Source organism: Cavia porcellus, unplaced genomic scaffold (genome assembly GCF_034190915.1).
Source record: "Cavia porcellus strain 051 isolate PalLab524CR breed Dunkin Hartley unplaced genomic scaffold, mCavPor4.1 scaffold_19, whole genome shotgun sequence".
In the NCBI taxonomy this organism is placed as follows: Eukaryota; Metazoa; Chordata; class Mammalia; order Rodentia; family Caviidae; genus Cavia; species Cavia porcellus.
In genome coordinates, this window is record NW_026947502.1 from 12,611,589 (window position 1) to 12,626,651 (window position 15,063).

Below are 15,063 nucleotides of genomic sequence, written 5' to 3' on the forward strand. Positions count from 1 at the left end.
TTGTCCTTCCATTGTTTGAGTCGTTTTTTCTTTCAGCGCTTTCTGGGCAAGCGTTCTGTTCTCTGCTGAGCAGTGTCCCCAGCCCTCAGCTATGGTTCTGCCTCCTCCACCTCCCAGAGTGCTGGAATTGCAAGTGTGCTATCCCTGGTGGCTCACAGTTCTTAAATAGGAGATGCATGTGTGTGTATATACTGCCCCTCTTCAAATAAAGGAGAGGTGCCCAGTGGGCTGTATCCTGGAGCGCATCCCATGGGTCACGTGATTTCGCTCCTGTCTTAGTGCTCCTAGTGCATCATGGGAGAGTGGTGCATCTCTGTGCTTGGGCTTTTTGCAGTTTTTCAAAGTTGCACATTATTCTGGCTGTGGTGGCCTTGGGCAGATGCCTTTTTGCATTTTGGCCAGTGTCATAGATACCTAGTTGCACAACTGCTGGTCAGCAGGTAGAATGCTTATGAAATTTCCTTAGATGGTGCCAGATTACGTTCCCTGAGGGTTGTCCTGTTTTACATATGAGGGCCTGATTCTTTGCAACCTTGCTGAAAGACTTGTGCCATCAAACTTTTGGATTTTTGCTGCCAGGGTAGTCAGGAAGAAGTGATATCTCCATGTAATTTTAATCTGGAGTTCTGTATTGCAAATGAAGTGGGATATTTTCTAAAAATGTAGTCTTACAGGTCTGAAGCGTGGAGCCCAGTCATTGTGTTATTAAGAAGCTTTGGCCTGAACAGAGCCAAGAACTGCTAATGGACAGCGCTGAGCATAGGACAGACCTCATGGCGTTAAGCATAGGCTCACACTGAGGTCCAGGCATTTGGGAGGAAGTGTGTGGCGACAAAGATGACCAGGGACTGCATCGAGGCAAACTCAGATTCCAACTGTGCTCCCCCACTTGATGGCACCTCACCTGGTCACATAAATTCTGAGCTTCTATTTGCCTGTCCAGTAAAGGAGTCATATTTCTTACCTTTATAAGGTTGATGTGACATTAAAATAGCTGAGTGCTTCCCACAGTGCTTGACAAAGACTAAGCCCTAAAGAAATAGAAGTAGTAAGCCAATTACTATTTGATTGAAGAGAATTAGCAGGGCTCTTGAAAATGGACTTGATAGTATTACAAGAAAGAAAGGAGTCTCTTATGGTTTGCCGCAGGCCTGGACACCACCCCTAGGGGTCTGGAGAGAAGCCTAGGTGTGGAGAGGGCCGGAAACCACCGGAAGCCAGGCTTGTGCAGCGGGTGTGGCCTGTACAGTTGCTACAGTACACACCAGGAAGGTGCGTGTGAGGAGGCAGTGAAGTGTGACTGGGAGCTGGGAGCTGACGCTTTGCAGCTGGTGCGGGCTCCACCCCCAGCCTCCCTCCTAAGCTTGGCCCTGCAGAAGTTCTGATGGAATGACAGCGTGACCTTGGGTGCATTCTGCAGCCCTCTCAGCTCCTCACACCCGTGGACCGAGGTTGTATGTGGATGGTCCTTTCATCCTCTACTGTCTGACCCAGGGTGCAGTCAGTGAGCTGCGCCTCCAGCCATGTGGAGGGAGCTCTGCCCCACACAGTGTCCTCTTTATGGTCCTCACCTTTCTGGCAAGCTCAGTTGAGATTTTTGTTGTTGTTTACCTCTACTGCTTTATGTTTTGGCCTTGTTTTATTTTTTTTCTTCATTTATTTCTGCTTTTGTAATGATTAGTCCCTGTGTTCTCATTTCTATGGGGTGGTTTTTCTCTCTTTAGATTTTTGAATGGAACCTTAAGCTCATTAAATCCTATATTTTTATTTTCTACTAAGCATGTTTAAAACATTTTTAAGTGCACCCTGCCTTTGAGCTCTAAGTGCTTTATCATTTTGGTTTGAATTCCTCTGTAGCTATGAATAACCTTTATGTGGTTTGTGCTTGCTTGTTTGAAGTCTTGAGTATTGAACCCAGGGCCTTGGAACTGAGCTGTGTCCACAGCCCGTTTTTATTTTGAGGCAGCTTTCAGAAAATTGCTAAGTTGTCCAAGCTGAGCTTGACTTTATGATCCTTCTGCCTCAGCCTCCCAGAGTGCTGAAATTACAGGCATATATGGCCATATCCAGCTGCTCTGCATGTCTTATAAATTTCCAGAGGAGTGGATTTTTTTTTGCTATTATTTGTATTATTGGCATCTAATTTCATTGCATTATAATCAAGGTATGTAACTTCTAAGATACCATTTTTGGAGGAAATTTGTGACAGTCTGATTTTTAACTTAAATCATGCATTGTCAGTTTTTAATCACTGCTTCACGTGTTTGGGGAAAAAATGAATATTCTGTTTGCTGGGTGCTGAATTCTTAAAATAGCAATTAGCTTGAGTTGGTCAATTGCTTTGTTTAGATCCTTTCAGCTTCAGTGCCTGGCAAAGTTATCGTCCAAGCAGCTGTGCTTGCCATGGTCCAAGACACAAAAATACCCATTGAGGGCTGATTGGTTTTGTGTAGCTCATAAAACAAAGCCAATCTAAGGAAACCATTAGGGCCCTTCCAGTTTTTTCAGACAAAGTTGATTCTCAGCAGTTGAATTCTTTTAGTCCCAGCTTAATTAGCCTATGAAACTGAGGCTCTGGCTTTTGTGATCATGGATATTTATGCTGTGTAATCATGGAAGGGTGGAACTGATAAATATTCATATGAAGAATGGAAGGTGGAGAACTATAACCCATATTCCAGTGTCTGGCATTAGTTTGAAGTCCTTTTGCCCTTAGCCACGTGGTTAGAAGATGTCACAGAAACAACCTTACCAGCTATGGGGACAGAATTCAGCCTTCATGTTGGTCAGAGAGGGCAGCGGTGAAGCTTAGCCCAGGTGTAATGGGCACACTGTGTTTGGAAACTAGGTTCTCAGCATCAGAGGCACAGGTGGAGGGCACTTGTGACAAAAGTGCCAGGTGGAAGTGGCCTCAATGCGTGGGATCTCCCTTGATCCTCCAGGAGGGGCTCAGACAGGGTGAGGTCGAAAGAAATGTCTGCAGACCCCTGCAATCCTTCTTTGTCCTTCTCTTCTCAGTGCAGAACACAGAAGCCGCAGCCATGACGACCCACGTCACCCTGGAGGATGCCCTGTCCAATGTGGACCTGCTCGAGGAGCTGCCACTCCCTGACCAGCAGCCATGCATCGAGCCTCCACCATCCTCCATCATGTACCAGGTGATGGAGACAGCAGAGCATGCCAGGGAGCCCCGAAATCCGAGGGATCCCTAAAATGGTCTGCCCTGTAGGCCGTGGTGGGGGAGTGGGAGCTCAAAGGTGAAGGGTTGAGAGCCGAGGAGTCCCTTGTGTTCTCAAGGAGCCCAATTTAAAGTGTAGATGAGCGGATAAACATGCATCAGGACTATTTACTTTCTCCAGGGAGAGCTTGTTGATCTTTTCTGACCCAAATCCCTTCCCAAGTGTCACTGCTGCTGCACCAACCATGTTTTCGAAGCTCTGACCTTACCAATGAAATATTGCAATTTAGAACCCCCTAGAGCCTGCCTGGGTAATTACTTTTCCTCCCTGTAAGTGAGAGGAGTGTTAGGACCTGCACAGCAGCTACAGCTCAGGGAAGTGGGTCACAGTTGTTAGCTTTTGCCTGAGAACAGATCTTGTGATAAACGCGTTGGATTGCACAAAACCGTGACCCTGGCAGGGTGCAGGGGGGAGGGCAGCGATCAAGTGCTGCAATCAGAAAGCAGATGTTCACTGGAAATCTGTGCTGCACTTGACCTTTTCAAGTCCTTGACTGCTAAATGTGGCTACAAATACATAAATTTTAGTTATATTTACTAAATTGTTCAGCACATGCTTGGTGCTTCCATTCATAAATTTATTCACATTTTCTAAACCAGATTAAAATCTTAATTTTAATTTCTCTCTGTATACACACATGTATTTACCAAATATATATATATATATATATATATGGTAAATATATATATACACATACATACATTTTTTTCCTTTTTATCAAGAAAGAATTTCTGTTATATGTATTGCCCTATGATGGTTTTTGCTTAAAATTTATTACCAATACTTTTCTATGACCATACTATAGTAATTCCACATTATGTTTAATCACCTTATAGTACTCGTAAGATGTATAGATATACTTAGCTTTTCACTGTGGATAAACATTTAGGTTGTTTCCAGTGTTTTTCACTGTAAAAATGCTGCAGGATGGCTCTTACACATGCTTCCTGAATGACTGGAGCCAAGCGATAAACGTCTTCGCTTTGAGCAGCTGTGGACTTGTGTCTTTCCGCATTTGTGCAGCTGAGTGTACCTGATCATTGGGAGACCCTGTCCCAAGCCTGCTCCTGCCTGGTGTAATTAAGAGAAGGGTTGATGTCACTGTACGTTTGCACAGAGAACTTGTGGTGTTTGTTGGCAGTGATTTGCTTCCTGGACACCCAGCCATCCAGGACCTGCCTCGCAACAACCAGCGTTCTCTAATTCCACAGGCTAACTTTGACACGAACTTCGAGGACCGGAATGCATTTGTCACAGGCATTGCAAGGTACATTGAGCAGGCAACGGTCCACTCCAGCATGGTAAGTGTGGTGCACATGCGCAGACCTGCTCCGCCTGGAACAGGCAGGGCCTCGGGTATCTTCTCACACCAGGGGCCTGAATTCCAGTATTGGTAGAGCCCTATCTCAGCCAGGCTTATCTCTGAGCCCAGTATGTAGCTCTGCCGTACCACCTCAGTGCCTCGGGGCAGCTGCACCCCATTAACTTTCAGCTCTGCAAATCCTGCTCAGTGTAGGGCTCTTCTTAATCCCTACTCCTCACTTCCCTGAGCTGTTAAGAGTTTTTGGGTTAACACATGGTTGGATCCTGTCTTGTCTTCTATTTCATAGGTTACTGAGCACTGGCTATGAAATTTTCTTCTCTTAACAAAGTAGAAATTTCCTCAAAGAACAGACATAGTGGTCTTGACTTGGTAATAACACGGTTATTGACTCATAGTTACTGATGGCTTAAACTGCTTCGCAAGAGGAGCTGGTTATTTCTGTCTCAGGATATGACCTAAAGAGGGAGGGAATGATCATGCCCCTGCCTCTGGGGCTGCCTTCACAGGCTCTGCCTTTGGCTCCGGGGCCCCTTCTCAGTGTGGCCTGTGTATCCAGTGACTTAGCAGACCTGAGTCCTGAAGCCAGTGCCAGTGTGTGCCTAGAGAGATCAGTGTCAGTGCGGAGGAGGTACCCTAGGATACTAGGGACAAGTCCCAGTTCCTGGTGAGTCAAGTGGGAAATGGATGTGCTCCTCACTTGCTAAACACCTGTTCCCTGCAGATATTTTCAGTTCATTGTCTTATTTATCCTTGCATGAACTTTTTCTGTCATAATGCCCATTTTACAACTGAAGCCCTAAAACAGGGAAGAAACTTGCTCAGGGTTGCACAGTTGACAACTGACAAATCTAAACCCAGATATGGACTCCTTTCTGAGACCAATAAAAATGCACAAAGAGTCCATGTTGTGCTAAAGGTTTTGAGTTCTGTATTTCTGAAGGGGCTTCAAGACGGCCAGATAAGTTTGATAAGGGAAGTGATGACCCATTAGGGTATAATAAAGTATTACTGCACTTTAAAATATTTTTGGGATTACATAGTAAGACTGTATTCAAAAAAATATATCTGGGGCATTCATGTGTGATATCACTGAAGCCTCATAGTAGCCTTGTGACTTGCAAAGAGATCTTTGCATCCATTTGAGAGATGAGAAAACTGAGACCTAGAGCAGTTACTGACCAAGTTGCCTAGGATCCTACAAGTAGTAAGTCCCAGCATTAGACCTGAAATTCAGCACTGATGTCCAGTCCTGATCTCTTTTCTGTACTCTGCTCTCAGTCAGGGATGGGGAAGGGACACCAGCCTGGGGGAAGGGACACCAGCCTGAGCGAAGGCACAGGATTTTGAGTGATCCCTAGGTTTGGGCTGAAAGGCACAGGCGGGGACTTGTCTGCTGCATTTCTGGATGTTAGAGAGGGGTCAGAACGTGGAGGGCGTGTCAGTGAGACTGCTATACCAAAACACCACAGTCTGGGAAGCAGAAATTTCTTTTCTCTCCATTTGAGAGGGTGGTGTCAGTGGGTTTGGTTTCCCTGATGACTCTGTCCTGGGTTTGCAGACTCCTGCTTTGGGCTGCTTCCTCGTGTGGCCATTTCTCTGTGTGTCCACCCTATGGCTCTCTTTGTGAGCCCGTTATCTCTGCCCAGAGGGACACCAGTGCCATTGGCTTGGGCCCAGCACAGTGACCTCACTTGAACTTCACCACCTCTGACAAGGCCTGGCTCCTAAATCTAGTCAGAGTCTCAGGTACTGGGTTTAGGGCTTCAGTAAAGGAAAGGACACAGCTCAGCCTAAAACTGAGGGCTGTCATGCATTTAATGGAAAATCATACACGGTAGAGAGTTTTCCTCCCTGGGACAGGGCGGGCAGGCCCTGCCTGGGAAGGTTCCCTTGGGAGCTGTGAATGGTAGTTTGGTGATGGCCAGGGGGACGGGGCTGTGAGCAACACTGGAGATGCCTCCACCTGGCTCCACAGTCCCCCAGGAGCCTTGCTGAGTGAGATATCCCAAAAGTTGCACATTGGGCACACCAGCAGGGAAGTCTGAGGGAAAGACTGGGTCTGAGGGTGATCAGGTTTTATTTTCTGTTGCTTTGGGAAAAATCGATCATCAACTTCCCTGCTGAAAGCTGTACAGATTCATTCACTGACAAGAAGTTTAGGTCAGAAGCCCTGCATGGGTTTCCCTGGGTTAAATCAAGGTGCCCACAAGGCCATGTGACCTTTCTGGAAGGTCCAGGGGGAAACCCCGTGGCCTCCCTTTTTCCAGCTCCCAGAGGATGCTCCTGGTCCTTGACTTATTTCTAAATAGTCTGTGACACAAGGCACCAGATGAGTCCAGGAAGAGCCCAGGATCAGAACTTGAGTCTCCTGAGTTGGTTCCTGGGGCTGTTTCTGCCCCACCATGCTGGCCTTTATTCCTGGCTGGCAATGCAGCAGGTCTGGCTCGGAGACCCTGGGCGGGGTCTGCATCCTTCTTGTTCCCCACTCTTGCTCAGGACCCAGCACAGAGCCTGGGCCCCATGAGTGCCGGTGAAACATTGGTTGAATGAATGAGTTGAAACTGCCATGGGCAGCGTGGGTGCTAAAAGCAGCCTCCTGTTCTTCACGTTGCTTCACTTCCCCTTTTTGACTTAGCAGTACTGACTTAGTACTGAAGCAGACGACAGCAGGAGAGACCCACAGGGCGACCTTGGTTCTTTCTGATCTCAAGCACAGTGTGTTACTGGTTTTTAAAGTTCTCTAAATTAAGAATTGAAACTGTGACATCTGCTGTGGAAAATAGAACTGTCCTAAGTTGTAAACTCCAAATTAATCAGATCTTGTTGACAAGATCAAAATATTCTGATTTAAAATTAAATCCATAAAATTTAATTTTTAGATAGATACAAGTATATACAAAGACAGATGGTCTAATATTCTTTTTATATTTCTGAATCATACTTCCTATAACAAAATCATTTAAATTGGACAGTTGAGCAGTGTTAGCATACTCACCATGTTAAACAGCCATCCCAACCATTTAATTTCCATCACCCCCAAAGATGCCCGAACCTTTTAGCAGTCCCTCCCAGTTCCTCTCTCCCTGCTTCTCGGGGTAAGCACTACTGCTCTTTCTGTTTCTATGGATTTCCCTATTCCGGAAATCTCTGCCCTGTAAACCACACAGTATGTGATCCTTTTCGCTTGGCTTCTTTCACTTAGTGTGATATCGTCAAGGTTCGTGTCGTAGACCTGTGTCAGTGCTTCATCACCTTTCTTGGATAAGTCGTATTCCACGGTGTGGATGTACCACATTTTATTCATCCAGCCACTCACTGATGGGCGATTGGGTTATTTCCGCTTTGGGGCTGTTGTGAATAACAGTGCTGTGACATTTGTGTTACACACAAATCTTGAATCTACGCAAGTTTCCATGTGGTGTTTGAGAGGCAGTGACTTACTGTCAACCGAGGGGTTGAGAAGTGGGAAGCTGGGATTTCTGCTCAGCTGTTTGGATCTTGAGCTTAGGCTCGCTCCACGGCGGCATTTGGCTGTGAGTGCGGGTGAGTGAGCCTGGCGCCCGGCATTTCTGAGATTGATTTTCATGCTGCTGTTCCTCCATGGGTTCTACTTACTATTTTTTAAAACTTGACATTAGTTTGTTTTCCTGCTTGTGAAATAGTAATATGGTCTCTTAGATTAAAAATGTGAAAATTTTGCTCCCGTATATTACTACAGTACATTATACAGTACAGTATATTACATATGTTCTAGTACTATTATACTACATTATTCATATAAAACAACTCAAAATATTCCAGCCCCATGAAGAGCTTCTCTTCCCAGCTTGGTGCCTGTCCCATCAATTTCTTTTTAATACACCATACTATGCATTCATAATTATTGCTGTTTATTTTAGTTTTTAGCTTACCTACTGCCCAGATGGTTTTACCAGTTGCTTTTTCTGTCTCCCTATCTCCTGGATTCCTCTTGCTGTGGAGATGCACAGACTTGCATCATTCTGCCTAAGGTGGCCATGCATCTTCCTCAAAAAATATGGTCCGGTTTTAGAGGCCTTGAGTTTATGAGGAGGATAATTTAGGTCAGTTCTGCCCAAACTGAAGGTCATGTGACATAATTGGGACTTTGGGGGAAAAGCAGGTTCCATAGCCCAGGGAGGGCTGGACAGAGCCTGGCAGGTGTTTCTCGTAAAGCCCGCCCAGCTGGGCAGTGCAGAGGGCTGAGGGGTGCAGGTGAGCGCATTCAGGGAGGGTGCAGTTTCTCTCTGCTGAGCCCACGTTGCTCTTTCAGAATGAGATGCTGGAAGAAGGACACGAGTACGCGGTCATGCTGTACACCTGGCGCAGCTGCTCCCGGGCCATTCCCCAGGTGAGACCTCCTTGCCTGTGTCTCTGGCTGGCGTTCCCACTTCCTACCCCTCCCCCGAAGCTGTGCTGAGCCTCCCCAGTGGTGGGGAGTAAGTCAGGGCCAAGGAAGAACGTGGAGGACATTCAGGGGACTTCCTATAAGACCCATGACAAGACCTAAGCCCCAAGCCCAAACATGTACTTCCTAGTACGTAATAGGGAGAGTGTTTTATTTCAGATGCTGTATATGTTAACTGTCTGTCCCCAACCCCTTGCAGAAATGTATGAAGTTAAAAACAAGACCTCCTCACCCCACACCTAAGCCTGCCTTCCACCATAGATAACCACTCTGAGCACTTGGCCACAGCATTTTCTGGCTCTTTCCTGGCATTAGTATTATTTTGTAAATGACCTCTTTTATAAAAGTACATTGTTTCTATTTTATATTGTTCTGCCTATTTGCTTTTTTTCCACCTAATACTTTATGACTGACTTAAAGTTGGAACAGATACTACCATCATTATCAGGCTCATATAATTCACAGGTTCCATTGTGACAAAAGCAACAAACTATAAGTGTGCAAAGTAAACAGAAGTGTCTCCTCCTCCTGCCTTCTAACTCTGGTCCTAAAGGATATCTGCTGTTCACAGTTTGACTTGCACCTTTTCAGATTCCCTGTGCTGGTGTTATCTATGGACACTTATTTTACAGTTTTGTTTTGCTTAACAAAAATGGAATTGGATTATACCTACTGTTCTGTAACTTTATTCACCTGTTGATAGTGAAAATTTATGTAGGTCTCATTCCTTCTGTCAGTTCTTAATGCAGTACCATCGTATCATTTTGTCCATTTAAGCATCCACTGATGGATATTAGTCAGATGCTTCCATTTTGAGACTCTCTAAGCAATTATAAAAATTTATCCTTGTGCCTGCCTTTGCTCGTTCTTTAGGCCCGCCAGCATGGTGCAGTCTTGGAATGTGTGCTTTGGGAACATCTGCTGTGTGATTCTGTTGTACTTGCTGGTTGAAAACCATTGGGCAGGAAAAATGGGTTTCTTCATGACACATCTTCCTTGGCTAACACTGGCTTGGGGATAGTTAGGGGAGCTTTGTACCAGCTATGTTGAGAGGATTGGACAGGGTAATTCTTCCCGCTTAGCGTTTCCAGGTGCAATAGAATAGGAATTGGGGAAAAGGTAGCAAAGGAGGGAATCCATGCAGATTCCTTTGATGTGTTCTGCAGAATCCATGCAGAGCATGGCTACTGCTCACGGTCACGGCACAGAGCAGAGATGGAAGAGGGTTCTGGTCCCAGGCCAGCTGGTGTCTTTTCTACAGCCAGTCCCTAAGTGATCCTTCCGCCTCCTGCCGGAGCTACCCCAGCCTCCTCTAATCGGGTGACCCTGCCAATTGTCATCCAAAATGAAGCATGCATGAGGGTAAAAAGAGGCCTGCTTAATAAGGCAACAGGGGTGAACCATGGCTGCCTGGGCAAACCAGGACTTTGAGATGCTCCGTGCCCACAGGTGAAGTGCAACGAGCAGCCCAACCGAGTGGAGATCTATGAGAAGACGGTGGAGGTGCTGGAGCCAGAGGTCACCAAGCTCATGAAGTTCATGTACTTTCAGGTGAGCTGGCCTGCGTGGGGCCACACGAGGAGACTTGAAAAGGCCTCCGTTCTTGCCAACCCTGGGCTCTGGACTTCCGTGCTGTGTTATATTATTTATTCATCTAGCAGTTATTTGTTAAGAGCTGCCCACTCAGCCCCGAGTGAGCAAGACAGACAGACAGGTGCCCCGCCCTTGTGCAAGTTATGATCTCACCACTTTCTGAAACAGCTCTGGAATTCACCTTTCCTTTGTGTCTTTACAAAATATGATAAAATATATGGTGACTATTGCTACCAAGTGTTCTGCAGGGGAAAGGCAGGCTTATAAAAACATTACAGGGTGTCCTCATCCACCTTATTCATGATGTGGCACCGTACAACCTTTCACCCTTCCTCAAAGTCAAAATGACCATGAAAAGCAAATATTTGCATCAATTCAGAACACTGAGGTAACTGTGACAGTGCAACTAAAGATGCAGGAAAGAGGACAATGGCAAGAATGATAGGATAGGGGCTGGGGATTTAGCTCAGCGGCACAAGCACCTGCCTGGTGAGCAGGTGGTCGTGAGTTCAATCCCCGGTACCGGTAAAAAAAAAAAAAGAATAATGATGGGATAATGAAATTAATGACAATGTGTCTTTTACTGTAATATTTTTTTTATTTTATGAAAAAGGTAAAAACAATTCATAAAACAATGGAATAACAATAGTTAGTACATTACATGTTATCTTTAAGTTGTACATCCTAGCGAGCATGTTAGTATGCTTTGGGCATAAAGAAAGACTAGCTGTGAAATGGACAATACATTTCCAGGGCACAGCAAGGGCTGCAAGTAGCATAAAGTTCACAGCATGCCTGGGTTGTAGAGTGTCTACTGGTGGGTGCTGCTTTAGGGCTTTTGCAGAAAGTGGCTGCGAGTGGACTTTGCATGTGGGAGTGGCTGTCGTGATGGTCAGGAGGAAAAGCTCCAGGAAGAAGGCGCCGCAAGGCCAGAGCTCTGAGGCCTGGAGCGCTCTGATGTGCTCAGGAAGTAGAAGGCAGCTAGGGCGGCTGTGGAGCAGCAGCCCGGGGGGAATGGTGGATGGGGGTGTGGGGTGGGAGATAGGGAGCCCTTTACGTGGGCCCCGTGGGCTGTGAGGTTTTATCCCAGCGGCACGGGATGTCCCTGCCAGTTTTGGTTGCATGATCTGATCTGAGGTTTTATGACATCTGACTGCAGTGTTGCAATAGATCACAGTTGGGGGACAGAAAGATACTGAGGGGGGCAGCTGGGGGACCAGTGGGGAACTGGAAGAGCAGTCATTTAAAGGAGGAAGGAAGAGGGGACCAAGGGCTCCCGGGAGTGCCAGGTGAGAGAGTGGGCTGGCTGGACAGCAATGACAGAAGAAGCACATCGTGAGCAGGTCATTGTCGCGGTCACTTTGGAACTTGTGGAGGACCACAGTGAAAGGCCAGTTTGTAGCCCAGTGTGAGCTTCATGCTGCACTGGACCTACCCTGTGTATATTCCCTGAGGAACTGAGCTTCCTGTTGAGACTCTGGAGTGCTGGGGTCCACCCTGCACCCAGCACAGGGCTGGTGTCTGGTAGGTGGGACTCATGGAGCCATCATGTGGCTCCAGCCAGGAGCTCCACCGAGTCAGATCCCAGCTCTGCACTCACGGTGTGTCTGCGAGCTGGGTCACCTCCCTGACACCTGCAGGTGTTTCCCTGTGCTGGTGCCTGCCTCCTAGATTGGTGGGGGGCGAGGGCACAGGAGGTCTGTATGCAAACAGCCAACTCGAGCTACTGTGACGGCTACAGAACGGCTCAGCACTGGGGTAGCGCCAGTGGCCTGCCTTCCTCAGGCCTCTGTTCTCTTCGAGAAGCAGACCTGAGAGGAGAGACGTCAGAGGCTGACAACGAGCTCATCAGATCAGTGAGAGCTGTGCTTGCTGTCCAGAGCTAAAGCCCTACCCTGCATGTGGCTGTGGACCTTAAAATCACATGAAATGAAATATTCAGCTCCTGAAGCACATGGGGTGTATTTTAAGTGCTTCAGAGCACATGTGATAAGCAGCTGTCTATTGGACAGTGATGCCCAGGAACATTTTCATCACCACAGAAGCTTAATTGAACTCAACTCTGGCAGCAGCGCCTGCAGCCTGGCTTGTTCTTTCTGGGAAAGCCTGGCTGGTGAGCATCTGAGCCTGTGGGGGTGGAGAGGAGCTCACAGCGAAGGATTCATCTTTCTTTCCCTCCTTGTCCCTTTCTCCCGTCTCTCCCTAAATTTCTTCTCTTTCCCTTGCTCACTCTTCTTAGGCTACTACATCAGCCTCTTTTATCTTGTTGGACCATCCCCCACAGCTGCTTCACTGAGATGTAATGTACACCCCATACATTTCACCCATTCAGCATGCACAGGCACAGTTTTCACTGTATTAGAGTTGTGCGTTCATCACTAGAATCAGTTTGAGGACCCCCTTCACCCCCCAAACCATCACCTGATAATACCTCCGAAACCCTTCTGCCCCTGGAAGCACGCATCTGTATTGTATCTCTATGGATTTGCCTGCTCTGAACGTTTCCTGTAAATAACGTCACAATATGTGACCCTGTGCATCTGGGTTTCTTTCAGTAGTGTAATGCTTTAGAGGACCACCTCTGTTGAAGCACCTGTTAGAAATTCATTCCTTTTTATGACTGTAGCATAGTCACACATTTATTTGCATTTTTATTTTTTCCCCCACCTTTTTTTGTTTAGTTGGTTGATTTTTTTGAGACACAGACTCTAGTGGAGGCTGGCCTTGTACTCACTATGGAACTTAGGCTGGCCTCGAACTCAGGGTGATTCTCCTGCCTCAGCCTCCCGAATGCTAGGATTACAAGTGTGTGTCGCCACACCCCGCAGCCCACGACCAGCTGTGGAGCTGTTAGGAGCAAAATGCAGACATTTGTGTATGAGTTTTTGTGTGGCCGTGGGTATTCATTTCTTCTAGGAGTAGGACTAATCATTTATTAACTACCTTAAATGCAGCAGCCTTGTGCATCATTTCCTGCGTCCCCATCATGGATCTCATCGCTTTTGCAGCCACTGTGACCCTTGACGATTACACTGCAGACCATGCTACCTGCTCCAGGGCCTCTGTCTCTTCCCAGTTTGCTCATTCAGAGCTCTCATCCCGCAGAGGTCTACAGGAGTCAAGGCCCAGCCCTTCTGACTTTGCTCCAGCTGATTCCCTGACTGAGGCCGACTTCCTCCCTGTCTCAGCTGTACCCCAGTCCCTTTGCCCTGGCTGTTCACTTCCCTCCACTGTACCCGTGTTTCTCTCCTCTTTCAAATTCTTTTCCTAAGAGTCACTTTGTCATGATCCCCTCTCTGCATTCTCCTAGAGGGATCGTTTTTTGAGCCTTCCCAGCGCAAGGCTTTATTTCTCAGTGGCACGTATGGCATCCTGACAGAGAGAGTTTCCTTCTATCTTCACCCATTAAGGCACAGACACGAGCCCTATCAGCGGCTTGTGCAGTTGCCTGTTTTGCTCCTTGCTCTGCAGTAGTGCCCAGCGTGGTGCCTGGCACATACAGGTGCCCAGTAAACAGTTGGTGAGTGGACCTCTTTCTCCGGATGTCCTTCACCTGTGGGGTGCCCCACCTGGTGATGGTGCCAGGGCAGCAAACATGAATCTGACAAAACCCTCCGCAGCAAATGGGTGCCCAGTGAGTTCACTGGCTTTGCTCCCTGAGGCGCAGGTTCCAAGCTCAAAGTCAGCTTTGGATTTGAGAAAGGCGCCCTGGCCAATTTGCCCTTTACAGCATGGCCTGGCTCTGCCACCAGAAACCTCAGCAGGCCACTCCCACCCCACCCGGGACCACCCAGCCTGGCCTCACGTGCTTGCCGCCCTCCTCCCGCAGCGCAAGGCCATCGAGCGGTTCTGTAGCGAGGTGAAGCGGTTGTGTCACGCCGAGCGCAGGAAGGACTTCGTCTCGGAGGCCTACCTCCTGACGCTGGGCAAGTTCATCAACATGTTCGCCGTCCTGGACGAGCTGAAGAACATGAAGTGCAGCGTCAAGAACGACCACTCTGCCTATAAGAGGTCAGCTCCGTCCACCCCCAGCCAGGCTCCTCCTGCAGGGAGCGGTGACAGCGTGGGGGCGGGGGAGTCCCAGAGCCCGTGTCACGGCTTGCTGCTGGTACCAGCCCAGCCATGCCCCAGACACAGCACGGCTGGGCCCAGGTCGGCGTGGTTTGAGGTGTAAGGGCAGAGCCAGGTCCTTAGAAAACTTGATCTTTTCTCAAGATGTAATCAAGTCCCCATTTTCCTCCCCGGTGGGAAGGTGGTCATAGATTGCTCACCTTAGTCCATTTGTTTAAGCTACATGCATTCAGAGGAAAGGAAGTGAATTGGCTTGTAAACCTGAGAAAGTGCAAGCAGGCCCACATGCAGGCGCTGTGGGCCCAAGTCTCTGCTGGGCTTCTGTTTCTCTGGGCTCCTTTCAGCCCTGCCCTGCGGTCAACTCCACCAGACACAGTAGCAGCTCCAGCCTTTAAGGGAAAGAGTGCTGC

General features: G+C 47.7%; 1 protein-coding gene across 5 annotated transcripts in view; it reads left to right on the plus strand.

Moving 5' to 3' along the window:
• Cyfip2 (cytoplasmic FMR1 interacting protein 2) overlaps positions 1-15,063 on the plus strand; it is a 118,289-nt gene that overhangs the window by 15,570 nt on the left and 87,656 nt on the right. For 4 of the 5 annotated variants that reach the window (XM_063230708.1, XM_063230706.1, XM_063230704.1 and 1 more), the window contains 5 exons: positions 3,019-3,158; positions 4,451-4,540; positions 8,855-8,932; positions 10,439-10,540; positions 14,412-14,593. In XM_063230708.1, coding sequence (XP_063086778.1) covers positions 3,042-3,158; positions 4,451-4,540; positions 8,855-8,932; positions 10,439-10,540; positions 14,412-14,593 — 569 coding nt within the window. In that variant the 5' untranslated portion in view covers positions 3,019-3,041. Of the gene's footprint in view, positions 1-3,018; positions 3,159-4,380; positions 4,541-8,854; positions 8,933-10,438; positions 10,541-14,411; positions 14,594-15,063 lie in introns of those variants that run through there. The other variant, XM_063230705.1, reaches the window with a different exon arrangement.